The 19,159-nt window shown below is 43.6% G+C and overlaps 1 protein-coding gene and 1 pseudogene across 1 annotated transcript in view; both read right to left on the bottom strand.

Moving 5' to 3' along the window:
- PTGR1 (prostaglandin reductase 1) overlaps nucleotides 1-18,854 on the bottom strand; it is a 31,624-nt gene extending 12,770 nt beyond the window's left edge. The window contains exons 1-6 of the mRNA XM_019966718.2: nucleotides 18,627-18,854; nucleotides 17,350-17,465; nucleotides 9,188-9,233; nucleotides 8,219-8,275; nucleotides 5,692-5,859; nucleotides 1,258-1,375 (exon numbers count right to left, since the gene is read on the bottom strand). Coding sequence (XP_019822277.2) covers nucleotides 1,258-1,375; nucleotides 5,692-5,859; nucleotides 8,219-8,275; nucleotides 9,188-9,233; nucleotides 17,350-17,455 — 495 coding nt within the window. The 5' untranslated portion in view covers nucleotides 17,456-17,465; nucleotides 18,627-18,854. The remainder of the gene's footprint in view (nucleotides 1-1,257; nucleotides 1,376-5,691; nucleotides 5,860-8,218; nucleotides 8,276-9,187; nucleotides 9,234-17,349; nucleotides 17,466-18,626) is intronic.
- LOC109562426 (pleckstrin homology domain-containing family A member 1-like) lies at nucleotides 9,240-16,002 on the bottom strand (annotated as a pseudogene).
- Nucleotides 18,855-19,159: the final 305 nt, after the last annotated feature.

Below are 19,159 nucleotides of genomic sequence, written 5' to 3' on the forward strand. Positions count from 1 at the left end.
TTGAAATAAAAATGCCTTTAAAAAAATTATTTTTTTAGCCATACCATGTGGCATGAGGGCTCATACTTCCCTGACCAGGGACTGAAGCTGTGTCCTCAGCAGAGAAAGCACAGAGTCCTAACCATAAGGCCATCAGGGACCTCCCCCCCCCAAAATCCCCTAACATTTTAATAAAACATTTAAAATTTGAAATTTGGAAATATTACTAATTCATTTTATAAGGCTAGTATAACCCAAAGCTAAACACTGATAGGTTCCAAACTTTAAACCAAACTCACCTATGAATATAGATGCAAAAATTGTATGTATAATGTTATTAGATCAATTCCAAAAGTATAAATTTAACATACACCATAGGTAAATAAAGATTATTCCAGAATGCTATTATGGCTTAAGATTAGGAAACTAACATAATTCTTTAACTGCAAAGTATGATAAAATTCAACATTTATTCTTATTTACTTATTTAAATAAATTCTTCCTGCAACCACTATGATAGCCTCATCTATTTGTATTCCAAGTGCCCATCAGCACTGGATACCAGCCCCAACACTTGGCTGTTGGTTATAGCCCTGTACTCATCTGTATTCTCCCTGACTTTTTCACTAGAAACTAGGCCCTGGAACTAGGTCCTACATCCACCCTCTGGCAAAGGATCAGCCAAACCAGATCACCTTGGAACATTTCTATAAAGTGGTACATCCTGATCACATCTGAGCTGCCTGATGTCTTGTACTCCCACCATCAGATCAGATCTCAAGTACAAACACCTGTCCGTATCAGAGCCAGTGTTTCCAAGGCCTGGGTGCCTCCCATGAGTTAGTTCCCAAGCTAGGGCCCCACTTCTCTGGGCTGAGTGCAATATCCTTTGAAATGGGGCCATAGGGGCAGTGACTCTTGGTTGTCTGATCAAGTCCCTTTTCAGTTGTTTGAGGCAATCACAAAGAAAGGAGATTAAGCTGTAACAAGAGACATTCAGTAAAAACTACGAGAATAGTTCACAAACTCGCTACTGTAGCAGAGTCCATTCCTGATGTGATACCTGCAATGTTATCAAATAACAATATTCAGGTCATCATTGCTGCACCATTTTCCCTGTTCCCCCCATTTCTCAGCCATTCCCAATATCCAACTTCTACAAGAGGTCAACTAGACCAAACTCCCAGAGATGAGGCAAGGTCTGCTGTGTCCACTGCTACCTTCCCAGTGCACACTGTGGGTGTCAAGTGAGTGGTTGTTATGGAGGAAGCCACTTACCTTGAGCTTAGCGATCTGCCCCACAATAGAGCCCACTGCTCCTGCTGCCGCACTAACCAGCACTGTTTCTCCACCCTTCACTCCACAGATGTCCAACAGGCCAAAGTAGGCTGTTAGGCTGAGGGAAGAAAAGCAAGACTATGTGGATAAATGTGTTTCTTTCCTCTGTATCTCATTTATTTATACCCTGAAGACCTTCTCAGCAGCCCAATGCCATGGGTCCAGGTAAAAGACAGAAAATATAGGAAATGGATGTCACCAGCTACCAATGGTCCACTTCCTCCTTCCTTACCTCTAGGAGAGGAATAAAGATGATGGGAACTATGGATGGAACAGTGAGGTGGCTCAAAAAGAGCAGTATCTTGTCCATCCCCATGAGAGAGTCAGTTCCTAGGCAGGTTGATAGGGAGTCTAGGGGTCCCCAAAGAGAGAGGGGTCTGGAATTCTCAAGGAGGAAAAAAGGACAAACTTTTTTTCTTTCTCCACATTCCTTAGGATTATATACCAATAATGTATCCTGCCTAAGGACAGTCTTTGGATTCAACCTTCTGTTATTTTAAAATGTTAATTATGGGAGTATACCTGGTCTTTACAAGGATGTATCTTGCCTGAGGACAGTGTTATCTTAAAATGTAAATTATGGGAGTAGGTCGGAGGAGGTCTTTACAACCTCCAGACATTCTTTGGATTATATAACCTCATTGTTAACACTAGCAAGCGGGTACTCTTTCTGCCCCCTTCTGATGCCTATGTCAGAAGCTTTCTCTATCTCCTTTATACTTTAATAAAACTTTACTACACAAAAGCTCTGAGCGATCAAGCCTCGTCTCTGGCCCCGGATTGAATTCTTCTCCTCCGGGGGCCAAGAATCCCGGTATATTCGTGTGATTCAACAACAACCTTTCACCCAGGCCAGGTTTCAAGGGTGAAGGAACCTTAAACCTTAAACCTTAGGGATCCCAGAACAGAAAGCTTATGCCTCATTCCCATGTAAGTCCTAGGGAGATGATGAGCTTCATGGGGAAAGCCTCCATGTCATCATGGCACCCTAGTCCCAGAGCAGAGATGACTGTATGTGGATGGTTTCTAGGCCTGAGGGGGTCAGGGAGAAACACATTGAGTTTCCCATGCTCTGAAGTGTGAGGAAGAACTCCTACAGTCCCTGCATCTTGTTTGAAGTGAAATGCCAAAGTCAGCTGGCGGGGAAAGAAGTAGTGGGCCTGCAAAGATGCAGCTCAGACGGCACCAGCGGGGACGAGGAGAGGAAACCACCATGCCTCAGTAGGGTCCCAGCTCAGAAGGGATGCGGCTGAGGACTCAGTCGGAAAAGTTACACTTTGAAGTCTCAAAGCATAAGACTTATGACCAGCATAAGACTAAGACAGATCCAGAGCAAGAAGTTGTTCCCCGCCTCTACTAGCATGGGGTTTGTGTTAGCCCTAGGACCTTTGCATCTAACCTAGGGAGAAGACAAAGGAAATTATGAGTATGATCCTGAAACGATGTGAGAAATCATTGGTTTAACTAAGGTTTATTTTACTATATCAGCTGGAGATAGAAATGAAACACAGGAGTAGAAAATTTTTAAGTTCTATTTTTGTACCCCTGAGTCTGAGCCCACGAAACCTGTTCCATCATGGTGATTGTTGAGCCACTGGCAAAATTTCAGACAGATTCTTAGAAAGTTATTTCTGTGTAAAACAAAGCTACACGCTGGCATAACTTAAGCTTACTCAGCCTCTGATTACATTTGAGGGCCAGATACAGTTGGGCATTGAAGGGAAAGCGAAGAAGGCAGAGAGCACTTTTTCTGAGGACCCAAAAATCTGAAGTCCCCTTGACCCAGTGTTTTTCAAAAGATGGATGGAACAACCATCTGCCTCAGAATCAACTGAAGTTTTATTAAAAATTTAGATGCCCCGTCCCACTGATTTAAAAATACTGGGACGTGGAAATCTGAATTTAATAGGATTCTAGGTAATTCTTATGAATGCAAACAACTGGGAACCACTACCTTAATGGACGCTGATACCAGAGTGTATGGATAAGTTAGCCTAACTCCCAGAAAGAAGCAGAAGGTATATTTCAGATAGGATCATGCCATCCACAACAATCCTTAGGCTCCCTCCTCCAATATCCCTTCTAGATATTTGCAAAATCAGCCTTTAATTAGATATACTGACTTAAGACATACAGGGTCTTTCCCAAACATCATCTTTTAAAAGTAAACTGGAGAACTTCCCTGGTGTGACAGTGAATAAGTATCCCCTGCCAGTGCAAGGGACGTGAGTTCAATGCCTGGTCTGGAAAGATTGCACATGCTGCAGAGAAGTAAGCCCGTGTGCCACAGTTACTGAAGCCCATGCATTCTGGGGCCTATGAGCCTCAACAACTGAAGCTCCTGTGCCTGGAGCCTGTGCTTCACAACAGGAAAAGCCCCTGCAGTGAGAAGCCCATGCACCACAAGGGACAGCAGCCCCCACGTGCAACTGGAGAAAGCCTGAGTGCAGCAACAGAGACCCCGCACAACCCCCCAAAAATTAATTACAAAGTAATAAAAGAATAAAAGTAAACTGGAGATAAGATGGAGACGCCAACAATAAAGAAAATTTAAGGTATACTTTGGATGGAGGGTGACTGGATAGAATCAACATGTTGGAGAGAAAAACACTTAAACTCTTTCAGCCAAAGAGGAAGACAGAGGTCCCATTGACAGAAATAATGCAATACTTTGGGAGGATGTGAAATCTTTGGAGACAGCTGAAAGAGACAGACTGGACAGCTGAAAGTCCCTAGGTTTCAAAGTTCAACTTCTTTCATAGATGAGCAGAAGCTCCTGGATTCTGGAAGTGTTGATCCATCCTGTTGATAAGCGGCTCATCTAGGCAAAAATTCTCAAAGAATGGGTGATGTGTTGCTAGGGGAGGCTAGAAATGTGGCTTGTATAACCCCTCCCACCCAGTCTTTGAGAACCACTGTATGAAGTTGATTGGAGTAAAAACGTACTCCTTAGGGACTTGGAACAGGTGAATGAGAAATGTACCCACAAATGAATAAATCATCTTCTGTCTTAGAATTCAAATCTCCTAATATTTTATGAATTACTTTCTCTCCAACTAAGTCATGGGAGACTGACCTTGTGGTTTCCTCATGTCTGCCTTCACCCCTGTGCTCCTACCCCTGGGTCACAATTTAGAGAGAAGGATGGGTGGAATAATACGGTGAGAGGAAGTGCTGTCACTGTAGAGGGCACAGGCCTGCCAGGAAAGATCGAGAAGGGCTGTCATTCTGTTTAGTGCCCACTATTTGTATGTAAGAAGGCATCGCTAAGTCACTTCGGTAGGGTCTGACTCTTTGCAGCCACATGGACTGTAGCCCACCAGACTCCTCAGTCTATGGGCTTCTCCAGGCAAGAATACTGGAGTGGGTTGCCATGCCCTCCTCCAGGGAATCTTCCTGACCCAGGGATCAAACCTGCGTCTCTTAAATCTCCCGCATTAGCAGGCGGGTTCTTTACCACTAGCGCCACCTGGGCGGCCCAAGAAGGCATTAAGCGTCCTCTAATTTCACAATGTTGTCTCCTGATTGTGGGACTTCTGAGGAGTTCAAATTCTGAGTGTTACATGAACTTGAGATGTAAGGGACTGGTTATGCACGAGGCTGATCATTCATTTCATTCTCTAGAAGTCCTCCAAAAGGTTAAAAAGAAGGAGGGCAGAAGAGTGGGAAGAAGGAAAGAAGGGAGAAAAAGATCACATAACTTAAAGAAACTCTTCAGCCTAGAAAAGTTTTGGGGACTCCGAAAGGAATTCTGTCAACCTTGCTTCTCCAGGGCACGAGAAGAACCTTGAGGTGCAGACAGCAGCTGGGGACTGGAGAGCAGATGCAGGATCAACTGACCAGGAGTCTTCCTGAGCGCCAGGCCAAGAGACACTGGGCTATTTTAAAGCTATCCACCCTGAGTGACTGTACAACTATTGTGATTCATCTCAGTTATTAAATTTCAGATCCCCTGACACCTCTGGAAACTCAGATGTCGAAAGATGGTGAGGAATCAGAGGTGATACAGAAAGGCCAAGGTACATTGAACTTTCTCTCCCTTTTAAGCTCTGAAACAGAGGCAGATGAGTGAGGGGTGAAGGAAGACCTTTCCAGGGACTGAAGGAGCTGGTTTCTTTGTGTCACCACTTGCTGGAGGCTTGAGAGGGACCATGCTGCATGCTGTTCCTCACTGGCACTTACTCCTTGTACCTGAGCCCTCCTCTCTCCCCTCCAGCCCCTCTTCTTCCCTTCTTAGTCCCATCATCCTCTCTAATCCACTCCTGAGCTTAGAATGCCTCAAGTCTCTTCTTGTTATTCAAGCTCTGGACCAACCATTTTGGAAAACCAAAACGTCAGGGATTCAAACGAGTGAAATATACCCATGAAACTCACCCGGGCATGCCAACCGTTCCCAGAGCCAGAGACAGTGGTAACGTGTCTGGCCACTCTGCAAGCACTTTTTCCAGTTTTTCCCCATTAGAAATGGAATGCGTTGTCCAGCCAGAAGGAGCCAGCACAATAGTTCCTTTTGGGAAGGCTGAATTTTTACTTTCCACAACTCTGAAAGAGAAAGCACATTCAGATGCGTGAGACCCCTTTCCTTTCAAGGGAGTCTGTATGCTGCATGGTTAGTGTCCACAAAGGGCACTGAGTTTCATAGTCCTTGATCAAATAGCCTACCACATCTCTCCATCAGAATAGCCACTGGTCTCTCCTTGAGAAAACAATATGGGCCATCAGAGAGGAATTCTCAACTGGTCCAGCATCTGTCCCTGTCCTCACTCACTCCTCTCTAAGCATGAGAAGTTCATCCTCTGGCTCAAGGTGACCCGGACATCATCTCTTCTCTTCTTCAGAGGCTGCCCTTCATCTCTCAGCCCTTCCTCTCTCTTGAGTCCTCAACATTTCCTCTCTCACTGTCCCTCTCCCTCAGCATGGAAGTATGATCTACTTCACTATTATTCAATCTCATCCTATATGAAGAAAACTTTAGGCCATGAGACAAAAATGGATAAATGAAGAGATATATACCTTGTGCTTGGAGAGAAATATTGTAAATAAGTTTCCCCTAAGTGAATCTATAAAGTCATTAAAATCCCAACAAAAATCCAAATAAGATTTCAATAAATGGTATTATAACTTGCTAGTCATTTGAAGCATAAACACTTTAGTCCTTGCTCCAAAATAAAAATTAAATTTCTAGAAGATAAAATATAACATACTATAAGGAAAAGTGAATAAATATTCTAGCAATTTTGGAGGGGAGAATGCCATTCTAATCATGAAATTTTATCACATAAAAATTTTCAGCTATAATTGGACACAAAAGAAAGATAAACAAAGGCCCAAATGTTGTCAGTACTAATATTTATAACACACAAGAAGTTTTACAGATCATTTTAAAGGATGAAAAGACTTAAAAGAAAAAGGCAAATGACATGAACAGATAGTTCACAGAAGAAAACCATTAATTTTCAAAGAGAATGTCAACATCACTAATAATGAAAGAAATGCAAATTAAACTAAGCATCGAATAAGCAAGATCAGTTAACTATCATTTATTCACTTCAAATTGCCAAGAGTGATAATTAGCAATGATCATAGAGTTACCAAGGAAATAAGTTCTTTAAGACACTCTTGGTAGGAATGGATATAATCTTTTTGAAGTGAAATCTGTCGTTATTGCTTCAAATGAAAATGTACATCTTCTTTGACCTAGAATTTACACTTCTGGGGATTCAATATAAAGCAATAGTCATCCAGGTAGGCAAAGAATACAGAGACATACTCAGATCGATGTATGCATGTTCCTTGCAGAACTATTTTCAGTAGAAAAAACTGGAAAGAGCTGTTATCAGGAGTAGATAAGTTAAATGTCAGGTATCAATGGAATGGGCTTCTCAAGTGGCTCAGAAGTAAAGAGTCTGCCTGCCAATGCAGGAGATGCAGTTTTGACCCCTGATCTGGGAAGATCCCCTGCAGTAGGAAATGGCAACCCACTCCAGTATTCTTACCTGAGAACCCACAGACAGAAGAACCAGGAGGACTACAATCCATGGGGGTTGCAAAGAGTAGGACTTAGTGACTGAACAACAATAAAAACAATGGAGTAATCTGCAAGCCATTAAGAGGTAAGTGGTATATTTATACACTGTCAACAAAAGATAGCCATGACATATTGAGGAAAAGCAATTTGCTGAAGGGCTTTTAATTCCCTTAAAGATTATAAATATTAGTACATGTACTGAACAATTTTTGAAATAATAATACATTAACGACAGTCATCTCTAAGGTTCAGATGATGGGGGAACTTTTAGTTTCCAATATATAAATTTTTATCTTATTTGAATTTTTATAATAATCAGGAACTGCATGAATACACTTTTTTTTTAGTACTTAAAAGTAAGGATAGCAAAGCTAAGTTGCAATGATAAGAATTTCACCTTCTTCCCTCCCCATCCCCATTTCACTTTCTTTCTCCAAGAAAGTGAAGTCGCTCAGTTGTGTCTGACTCTTTGTGACCCCATGGACTGTAGCCTCCCAGGGTCCTCTGTCCATGGGATTTTCCAGGCAAGAATACTGGAGTGGGTTGCCATTTCCTTCTCCAGGGGATCTTCCCAACCCAGGGATCGAACCCGGGTCTCCCTCATTGCAGGCAGATGCTTTACCATCTGAGCCACCAGGGAAACCCTCAAAAGTAAGGATAGCAAAGCTAAGTTGCAATGATAAGAAGTTCGCCTTCTTTCCTCCCCATCAGCTAGTCAGGAAAAGGACAGATTTCCCAGGTAATTTCCAAGTTGAACAGTGAGTGACCCACGCAACCTGAAGAGATTGTAAGAGTGATGGACAGAAACAGGGCCCAGCAGGAGGTGAAGGGGAGACATATTTTCCAAGCAGTGGGACAAAAGGATATCACTACCTGGCCACTTGCTCTCCCATCATCATGTCACCCTCCTTCAAGCTTTTTGCCATAATTCTGAAACAAAACAAAACCATTCTTAATATATAGGAGCATCTGGGAGGAAATTGTCTTAAGTTTCAAGCCAAATGGAAAACCACTGGGGAAGTGTATATAAAACTGAAACCAGCCACATGAGGGCAGTACCACTAGGTGGAATTGGGGAGGAAAGCTGTAACAGGCAGTTTTGATCTGGTAGTATTTTTCTATGAAATGAACGTGAGAATCTTACCATCACGCTCAATTGTGGCTGAATTTCTACCAATGACTTTGAAAACATAACCCAGGTACCACTGGGCACTTGTTACCCAAAACACTAGACATGCAAAAAGAAATGCTAGTTAACATCTGGAAATACATTTTTCACTTTAGATCTGAATCTCTATCAATCAACTGTGAAAAAAATTTACTTAAAAGAATGATGACTGCATTGTCCACCTAGGCAAAAAGTTATTGACTCAGTGGCCAGTGAAAGCTTTTATTCCCTCCCCACCCCGAATTGCTTACTAAGTACACACAGTTCAGTCAGCTGCAGATTACCTAAATTACAAGAATATATGTAAAGGAAAGGCAAGAAAATCTAATTTTAGTCTCAGCCATCTTCCTATACCCAAATCATTTGCCAACAGTGACATGGAAAAACTGGAGTTTGGCTTATTTCTTCTTTTAGTGTTTTGGGAAGCAATTCTGATAAATGATGAGGGGCAAATTGAACACAATAAGATAGGGGATGCTTGTAAAATAAAGGGGCCAGTGTTGTCTACCACCATCCTGCTCAGACTTTTGCCTGAAAAAGATGAGCATGTGTGAATCCCATCACTGACATCATATTGGGAGAAATGAGGAAGTGACAGTGGATTATTCTAAGATTGCCCATGGCAAGGTAGTATCCAATGCACAACATAAGAATTTTCCAGAGGAAAATAATACCTCATGTAAGGATCCACAGTCAAGTACAAAGCTTCCAGCAGGACCTCTGCAAAATAAAGCATTCCACAGGCAATTAGAAACCTTGGCCTTGTGCCTTATCTCTGGCCTTCTCAATGAACAAAGACAGTCTTTCTGCTTCAAGCTTATGCTCTCATCTGTGCTTTCTGGATGTTTTTTTGTTTTAGAATTAATTTTGAACATTTATTCTCATCATTACAGTTGGACATATAAAGAGATCAGACACAAAAGTAAACATTGGGAAGCACACATATATTTCCATTCTGAAAGAAGTCATGTTATAGTTACAGAAAAAAATGCAGCAAATATTAAGGTATTCAAAGTAATTTTTTAACAATTCAGATGTGGCATACTTACAACAAAAGTATAAGTTTTAAAATAATTAAATAATTTTCATAGAATCATAAAAGTACTGAGATAAAGAGACCCTGAAACTCACAAGAACATTTTCCTGTGCTATTGAATACAAGGGTAGTTCTATAAAAAGTCCCAAAATAAAGCTAATATTTTTCCACTCTGAAGTATATTAAATTACCATACCAAAATATTAAAATGAACACGTAATATGGAAGCTGTACCAAAGAAAACAGTATTAAAGTCCTGAATATTACCAACTGTCTGCCCAATATGTCTTAGGTGTGTTCATGAAAAATGAGCTTTCTAAAAGAGCCGATGTAATGGATATATCTGCAGAGAAAGAGAATAAATAAAGCTTTTTCATTCTATCATTTTCAAATGTAACTGCAAAAAAGAAAATCTAATATAAGTTTTCAAAGTATTAGCTTATGAATAAAAATGTGGAGTGGTGCATTCTTTATGCATTTGGATTTTTAAACTGATGCTATGATCATTGTAGTAAAATAGATAGTAACATCTAGACCCCAAAACTGTAGTAAGAAATCCACTCCCTCTTTCTCTTTCTCAAACAAGAAGTCATCTTAGAAAATGGAAAGGAGAAACAGTGACATGTGTGAATTCAAAACAACACAGTACTATAATGTGGCAAAAAATCATAAAAACAGCAGCATGTGAAATTCAAGACTATTTTCTTAGAGCAAATGTTTAAGACTGAACCATAAAAACACTACTTGGTCATACTGGTCTATTATTCAACTCCTGAAATAATGACTTTTTAGAGAGGTGCTTATATTTATGATATCCCCATGATTAAATGTATACTCAAATTTGTGTTTTAAAACATATATTGAGGGGCTTCCATGGCAGTCTAGTTAAGACTTAACCTTCCAATGCAGGGGGCTAAGATCCCATATGCTTTGGGGCCAAAACCAAAACATAAAACAGAGGCAATAATGTAACAAATTCAATAAAACACTTTAAAATTGGTCCACATTAAACAAATCTTTAAAAAAGACACATTTAAAATATAAATATTACACAGATAGTAGAATAACAGTATTCCAGTATCTCTAACACAAAATGGCATGTTATTTAGCACATTAACCTATGCTACTGAAAATTAATTTTATCCCAATTGTATAAAACCCATCATGTAGGACTTTTGAGTACATTAATCTCAAAACAGTCCTAAACAAGATTAAAAAACACAGACACTTGAATACAGATTAATAGTGACAAAAAAGCAGAGACTATGATCACGTGACTAAGGGTCTTTACATAGAAACTTGAGGTCCTTACATATAAATTTGAGGTCTTTCACTGACCCAAATATAGAAGAAAGAGCCCAAGAGCTGACACACTGGAAAAGACCCCGATGCTGGGGAAGATGGATGGCAAAAGAAGCGGGCGACAGAGGATGAGATGCTTGGATGGCATCACTGACTCAACGGACGTGAATTTAAACAAACTCCAGGAGTCTTTACATATAAACTTGAGGTCTTTCACTTACCCAAACATGGACGTAAGGACTATTTACAAAACTTTGACAAGAAAATCAAATCTCCAAGAGGTTTCACGGCAAAGAATTTTCACAAAATGCTGTACATCTTGACTAAAGTTTTACAAATGTCCGAGTTATAGCTTATTTGAATTCTAATTCTCCCCCCTTCCTCCACCCCAGTATAACCCACAACCCTTACTGCTAGTCCAATAATATCCTCTATGCAAAACTCACTGCTCACCTTGAGATTCAGAGCATCAAAAATGGTTATAATTTCAAAACTGTCCAATTTATAGTGTACATTTTACAGCGCCACAGATGATGTCAAGAGTTTGGATATCTTTGGCACTATTTCATTCAATAATATTAACCAATAAGAATGCGTAGAGTTTGAACATCTAATATGAAGTCACAGTGGCATTTTAAAAGTAACCAAAATACTTAAGAAGCATTTTCATGTTTTAAATTGTGAAACATTTAAACTGTCAAATTCACTAGGAAAAAAATGTCACACACACACTTTTATCACCGTGTGAAAACAAAGCATCAGACAGTTGCTACTGAGACACATTAGGGCTTTTTTCTTTTCTTTTTAAAAGAAACTGTTACTGAGCCCAAGCTCGTTCTGCTCGCCAGAGTGTGGAGGGGCTCACTCTGGCACTGGCCGAGGGTGCAGCAAAGCCACTACTGCACCCTGAGTAGAAAGATGCGACCCAAGAAAGCGGCCGGGTCTCAGGAAGTAACGGGCTGCTCTAACAAGGTCATCCTCAAGCTCTCAAGGAGCAAGACATGTGGGCAGCGGAAACCGCGATGGCCGCGCAGAAGGAGTTGACATGCCTGTTACTGGGATCCTGTCTGACCTGGCAGGCACCCTGGACTCAGCCTGCCACTGGCTTCCCCGGTCAGTTTTGACCTATGAAGTGGCCGGGGAGCTGGCATCCCTGGAGCGGAGCTCCCACCTGGCCGCTTGCACAGTGGGTGGGCAGTGGGCACAGGCTGGTCTGGTGGGCTAGAGCTGTGGCGGAGTGGCCTCTGCCTTAGATGCCCATGCCAGCTGGCTCCAGGGAGAGAGCAAGAAAGGGCCCATCACACTTTGGGTAGGCCACTATTACAAAACTACATTTAGTTAGGTTACTCCCTAGCTTCTTGGCTTGCTGTTGTCTGACTCTTTGTGACCCCATGAACTGCAGCACACCAGGCTTCCCTGTCCTTCACTATCTCCCTGAGTTTGTTCAAATTCATGTCCATAGAGTCGGTGATGCCATCCGGCCATCTCACTCTCTGCCAACCCCTTTTGCCCTCAATCTTTCTTAGCATCAGGGTCTTTTCCAATGAGTCAGTTCTTTGCATCAGGTGGCCAAAGTATTGGAGCTTCAGCTTCAGCCCTCAGTCCTTCCAATGAATACTCAGATCGATTTCCTTTAGGATTGACTGCTTTGATCTCCTTGCAGTTCAAGGGATTCTCAAGAGACTTCTCTAGCACCACAGTTCAAAAGCATCAATTCTTCGGTGCTCAGCCTTCTTTATGGTCCAACTCTCACATCCATATGTGACTACTGGAAAACCATAGCTTTGACTAGATGGACATTTGTCAGCAAAGTAATGTCTTTGCTTTTTAATATGCTGCCTAGGTTTGTCATAACTTTCCTTCCAAGGAGCAAGCATCTTTTAATTGCATGGCTGCAATCACTGTCTCCAGTGATTTTGGAGCCCAAGAAAATAAAATCTGTCACTGCTTCTACTTTTTCCCCTTCTATTTGCCTTGAAGTGATGGGAACAGATGCCATGATCTTAGTTCTTTGAAAGTTGAGTTTCAAGCCAACTTTTTCCCTCATCAAGAGGCTCTTTAGTTTCTCTTTGTTTTCTGCCATTAAAGTGGTATCATCTGTGTATCTGAGGTTGTTGATATTTCCCCCCGGGCAATCTTTATTCCAGCTTGTAACTCATCCAGCCTGGCATTTCACATGATGTACTCATGATGTTAAATAAACAGGCTGACAATACAGCCTTGTCATACTCCTTTCCCAATTTTGAACCAGTCAGTTGTTCCATGTAAAGTTCTAACTGTTACTTCTTGACCCGCATACAGGTTTCTCAGGAGACAGGTAAGGTGGTCCTGGTATTCCCATCTCTTTAAGAATTTTCCACAGATTGTTGTGATCCACACAGTTAAAGACTTTAGTGTAGTCAATGAAGCTGACTGGAATTCCCTTGCTTTCTCTATGATTCAACAAATGTGGGCAATTTGATCTCTGGTTCATCTGCCTTTTCTAAACCCATTTTGTTCTTGGCTTACCAGCTTATAAGAGAGGATGGCAATGATGCAGGATACTATATGCATTAAAACCCATTTCCCCTTTATGACTGAGGAGAAGCCTTGTGAAAGAACACTGAGGGCGGATGAGGCAGGTCAGGCTCCACGTGTTTCCGCCTGACATACACATCACTGGCTGGAAGGCCCATGTCCTCCAAGTCCACAGGGTCACAAACTTGTTCCTGAGGACCATTTTTACTTTGACGTTTTAGCAGAGCGTGTTCAGTCACTGTGGAAGCTGGTTCTCTTGGAAAAGACAGTCAAGCTTTTGAAGTTCCCTGGCTTGACCTTGGCAAGAGATTCATAAAATCCTCCCTCCAAAGGGTTGCTGCGAGAGGCTGTGGAATGTGGGGTGGCTGCTGCAGCACTGGCAGAGCAGAGTGCATGTTCGGATTCAGAAGGACTGTTGGAATGCTCTTCTGTATACACAGATTTCACAGCCTTCTTCCTGCAGCATAGAAGATGCAGATCTGCGGGTCCTGCAGCACTACAATGGCACCCAAAACGGCTTGCATCCAACTGTGCCATCAGCCTGCACATAGAAAGTTCAGGACGATGTTACAGTGTCAAAGAGGGTGTCCCTGATCATCATGTCACTTTGCCGACGTTCCTGGACTTGATGAAGCTCTTTAAGTGGTTGTACGCGGAGAGGTTCCTTTTTCAGTTCAGATCTGAGTAGGCTATTGTGTTTCCATCCAGCTGAAAACATCTTCTTTTTCAGTTTTTCATCACTGCTCCTTGTTCGACACAATAACCAGCTTTGATCACTGCACTGTCTGAAGGCAGTTTGGGAGTAAAGTAAGGAAGATGGCTTTGTGACCGCTTCACCTTATTTCTGTCAATAGTTTCACCACATTCGTTTACTTCTCTTTGCTGAGTTGGGGTAACAATGGGCACACCTCAACAGTGTCAGTTCTGTAAGACGTTTGCTTCTTTCACATTCACCTTGGCGACTTGGGTTATCAGAATGAGGCTGTGGTGGGCAGCTGGATGGGAGAGAGGCTCAAGAAGGAGGGGATATATTATACTTGGTGGCTCAGTGGTAAAGAATCCGTTTGCCAGTGCAGGAGATCTGCTGTCCAATCCCTGGGTTGGAAAGACTCCCTGGAGAAGAAAACAGCAACCCACTCCAGTATTCCTGCCCAGGAAATCCCATGGACAGAGGAGCCTGTTGGGCTATAGTCCGTGGGGTCGAAAACAGTCAGACAGGACTTAGCAACTAAACAACAAATAGCTGATTCACATTATTGTACAGCAGAAACCAACACAACATTGTAAAGAACTTACCCTCCAATTAAAAATAAATTAAAAAAAAGAAAAAGATTAATACCTCATTTGGTACTGTAATTTTTATAGCTTTGTTTACCACATTTACTCATTCTACTAGATCCTGCTGATCACTGACTTGTAGGAAATATTTTCTCCTCCCTGCATTCACAGCAAAACAGAACTCAGCCTTTGGCCTTTGCTTAGTTGCATTCTTGACCTTTGAAATGTGGGTAAGTTTAATGACTCCAACAGTGATGATGGATCCAGAAAGCAGGTTCTGTGGATGATCCCCGTACCAAACAAAACTCTCTTCTCTGGGATCCAGTGTGAAGTACCTCGGGAAAAAATGTCCACTGTTTGCACCTTCTTCACTGTCTAAGAAACCACAAATGCGGTTCTGACAAGCCACGTAAAGCCTTTCCCAGCTTGAACATTACACAGCGCCCCGCCTATCCCTGAGCCGCCCAGCGGGCTTCAACGAGCTCTGAGCTCCACGGCGCCTCTCCCTGACCCGGCGCCGCCGCGATTATCGATTATTGCACCAGTCTTCATGTCTGTCCTTGACCTGGAACACCCGGGTAGGCCTGCCCCGCGTCCCACAGGTACCGAGCTTCGGGTTGGGGAGCAGGGGAAAGAGATGGCCCCCACGAAGGCTCACCCGCGCACTGCGCACAGGTGACCACGCAGCCTCAGCCCCGCCAGACGGCAGCCAAGATTCCAGAGCGAGCACTTCCTGTGCTTTCTCTTATGTCTATTTACTCAGCATTCACTTCATGCTTTACATAGATTATTTCCTATGATGTTCTGAACAATTACTGTTTCCATTTTATTAAAGCTTAGGTTGAAACTCCAGTACTTTGGCCATCTCATGCGAAGAGTTGACTCATTGGAAAAGACTCTGATGCTGGGAGGGATTGGGGGCAAGAGGAGAAGGGGACGACAGAGGATGAGATGGCTGGATGGCATCATTGACTGGATGGATGTGAGTCTGAGTGAACTCCGGGAGTTGGTGATGGACAGGGAGGCCTGGTGTGCTGCGATTCATGGGGTTGCAAAGAGTCTGACACGACTGAGCGACTGATCTGATCTGCTAAGTATCTTGCCCAGGGCCACATTTGTAACTGCTAGGCTACGGGGGTCACATAGGGTTTTATTATCAGCCCATTAGTATTTTACAATGCATGCATTTTCCTGGAGTGACTCTCATGCACCCATCCTCTGGAATTTTGATTCTGGGTTTTGGCTATGGCAACCTAGATGGATGGATAACAGTAACCCTGTTAGTTAATTGCATGCCTGTTACCCAAAGCTTACCTGCCTGAAAACAGCCCTTAGCAGATGTTCTGCAAAGCTCATCTCCAAACACGTGATGGGGTGCCTTGCCATTTCTCTCCCTCCAACTTCCTCAGGCTTGCCTCATCCTTCCAGTTCCCCCAAGGGGATGGGAGGCCCCTCAGTGAAGAAGCTTTCCCCTCCTTGTTTGCTCCAGGGATAAGTCTGAGCTCTGCACACAGCTGCTAGCAGTGCAGCCCCACTGTTACCATGGGACAGAGAGGAAATCCTCCCCCATGGCTGGCCAAAGTCGGGAAGAACCATGCCCCCAGGCATGTGTTGCAATTACCAAGGAAAGAAGAAGAATCCTCCAACATGACATCGAAGCTTCACAGAGACAACCTTGGAAAGGTCTCAGCCGTAGATGTGAAAGGGCCACAGATACTACCCATCGCTGTGTGGGAGCGTCTTTGCCATCTTCCCACCAAAAAGTCTACAGTGGGACCTCCCTGGTGGTCCAGAGGTTTAGACTTCACGTTCCCGTGCAGGGGGTGCAGGTTCGGTCCCTGGTCAGGTAGCTAAGACCCCACATGCCTCTTGGCCAAAAAAACCAAAGCATAAAACAGAAGCAATATTGCAACAAATTCAATAAAGGCTGAAAAAAATAGTCCACATTAAAAAAAAAATCTTAAAAAGGAAAAAGAATTCTGCTACTGCTGCTGCTAAGTCACTTCAGACGAGTCCAACTCTGTGCAACCCCATAGACGGCCTCCTACCAGGCTCCTCTGTCCCTGGGATTCTCCAGGCAAAACATTGGAGTGGGTTGCCATTTCCTTCTCCAATACATAAAAGTGAAAAGTGAAAGTGAAGTCGCTCAGTTGTGTCTGACTCTTAACGACCTCATGGACTGCAGCCTACCAGGCTCCTCCGTCCATGGGATTTTCCAGGCAAGAGTACTGGAGTGGGGTGCCATTGCCTTCTCCAAAAAGAAGTCTGTGGCCATACTTTGAATTTGGGCTTAGCTATGTGACTTGTTTTGATGAATAGCATATTAGCAAATAGTCCTTGCACATTGGAGCTTGCCAGTTCTAGGCAGCAGCTTGCCTGCTGCTCTAGATTTATGAAATCACAGAAAATAACAAAGAGCTCAAACCAGCATGTTAGAAAGGCCACAGAGAGGAGAACTCAGGAGTGCACCCTCAGAAGGACAGTTAACATGACATATGAGTAATGTCCATCCTGAAGGAACCATTTAGCCCATATAAGATGTACAGAATGCTTGCCGACTTAATCCTGCCTAAACTGCCAACCCACAGAATCGTGATCTAGTAAATGATTGTTTTAAGTCTCTAAATGTTGGGGTGGTTTGTTGTTCAGCAAAAGTGAACTGACACAGTCTCTTCCAACTTAAATCTCATGAGTATGACTTACCTCCATCTTTTAAGGGTGGGAGTTCAACTGTCTTCAGTTCAAAGTCACTGTTAGTAGGGTAACCTACAAAATGTTTCTTCAGGGTCCAGCTCTTTGCATGAACCATCCTGAAGCTCCTAGAATCAGTAAACATGCAGTCAGTGTCATGATGTGACTGATTTCTTATGGCTTCTGAGTGTTGCCCGAAGGCAAACAGAGGGTTTACCCATCATCAACTTTATCATTTAACCTCAATCATGTTTATTTAGTATTCACTGTTCCTGCTGCTGTTCTAAGCACGGCATACTTATCTCATTTTACCCTCATAACTTCCCTGTAAGAGGGGTATTATTATCATTGCCAGGGCACAGTGTACAGATGAGGAAATGAGTCTACCTTAGAAATTTCCAAGGCAAGTAACAATATTAACCTACACAGACTTTTCCTAGCCACTGCTAAGGCTAGGAAGTGAACAGATACCTGGAGTGCAGATATTCCATTTCTCTCCTCATATGAAGTGAATTCTAAGAAAAAGCATCAAACACAAAGAACCTACTAGAAGTCCATGCACGTCTTTCAGACAGAGCGCTGCCTTCTAAGACAAGCAGTCTCCAAAACTGACAGCCACTGGGTGGCGATGCTGCTCAGCCTCATTTTCAAACGCGCGTTTTCTTTGGCAGCAAAGAATTAATCAAGAGTACATTTGCCAGCACCCAAGACCAAGAGAAGAGAATTCAAGTGACCCCGAGCTCTTGGGTCAGAATATTTTGCTTGGAGTGATGTAGGTGGTTCGAGCCGCAACCTTACTGTGCCTAACTGTCTTCCCCCTTCAAAAAGGCAGCCGCTGAGAATTTTGGATTCGCCGTTAAGTCCGGAAGCACCCCTGCAAGGCGGACGACCACAGACGCAGGCGAGGATCAAGAGAAGTCCCACCCGCCAGAGAATGGGGTCCAGGATCGCTCACCCCCGGATCCCACCCCCTCGCCTTGCCCATACGCGGGCGTTAAACTCCCGCCTTTCCTCTTGCACGCTTGTGCCACTTTTGCTGTCCCACAAGTTCCTTGCTAGCCCCCTGCCCCCCCAAATGCTGCCAGGCCATGCCCTTCTCTTAGGCAGCCATCTGCGATCTCTAAGAACCTGCAGGGAGCAGGAACATGGCCGGGACATCCTGCTTTCAAGTTTCCTCTGAGTGCAAGACGCAGAGGTTACCCAGCATTAGGAGAGGGCGAGCACCGGGCAAACGCTGTGCCATGGCGGGTCCAGGTACCCTAGAGGTGCGGGAGCAGACGTTTACTTACGAGTCTGCAGGATCCACTTCCCGAAGCCGGAGGTTGGGACTGCGGAGCACAGTTGGGGGAGCAGGAATTTAGGGCTGGTCTCAACAGAGGGTGGGGCTTCTTCCAGGGCAGGACTGCTGGGAGAGTTTACAGGAGGGAAAACCAGGATTCCAGGAGAGAGAGCGATAGCGAGTGAGCGAGCAAGCGAGAGAGATTGTGTGTGTGTGTGTGTGTCTGTGTATGTGTGTCTGTGTGTGTGCGCGCATGCGCGTGTGCGTGTCTGTGTGTGTATAGGGGGTTCTAGCAACATTAAAAGCCTCCACTGGAGCCCTGCCTGGGTAGTACTGTGTCTGCTTCAGTGTCTTAACTGGAAACCCACTGCAAGAGGCTGCCTGGGAACTAGCTGCTCCCCAGCCTCCCATGCAGGGAGGAGGGGCACAAAGCCGGGTCCCCCAGAGGCCTGAGCCAGAGAGCTCCTCCTCAACCTTGCAGCTTTCAGTTCAGTTCAGTTCAGTCGTTCAGTTGCTCAGTCGTGTCCTACCCTTTGCGACCCC

Source organism: Bos indicus, chromosome 8, assembly GCF_029378745.1.
Source record: "Bos indicus isolate NIAB-ARS_2022 breed Sahiwal x Tharparkar chromosome 8, NIAB-ARS_B.indTharparkar_mat_pri_1.0, whole genome shotgun sequence".
Classification (NCBI taxonomy): Eukaryota; Metazoa; Chordata; class Mammalia; order Artiodactyla; family Bovidae; genus Bos; species Bos indicus.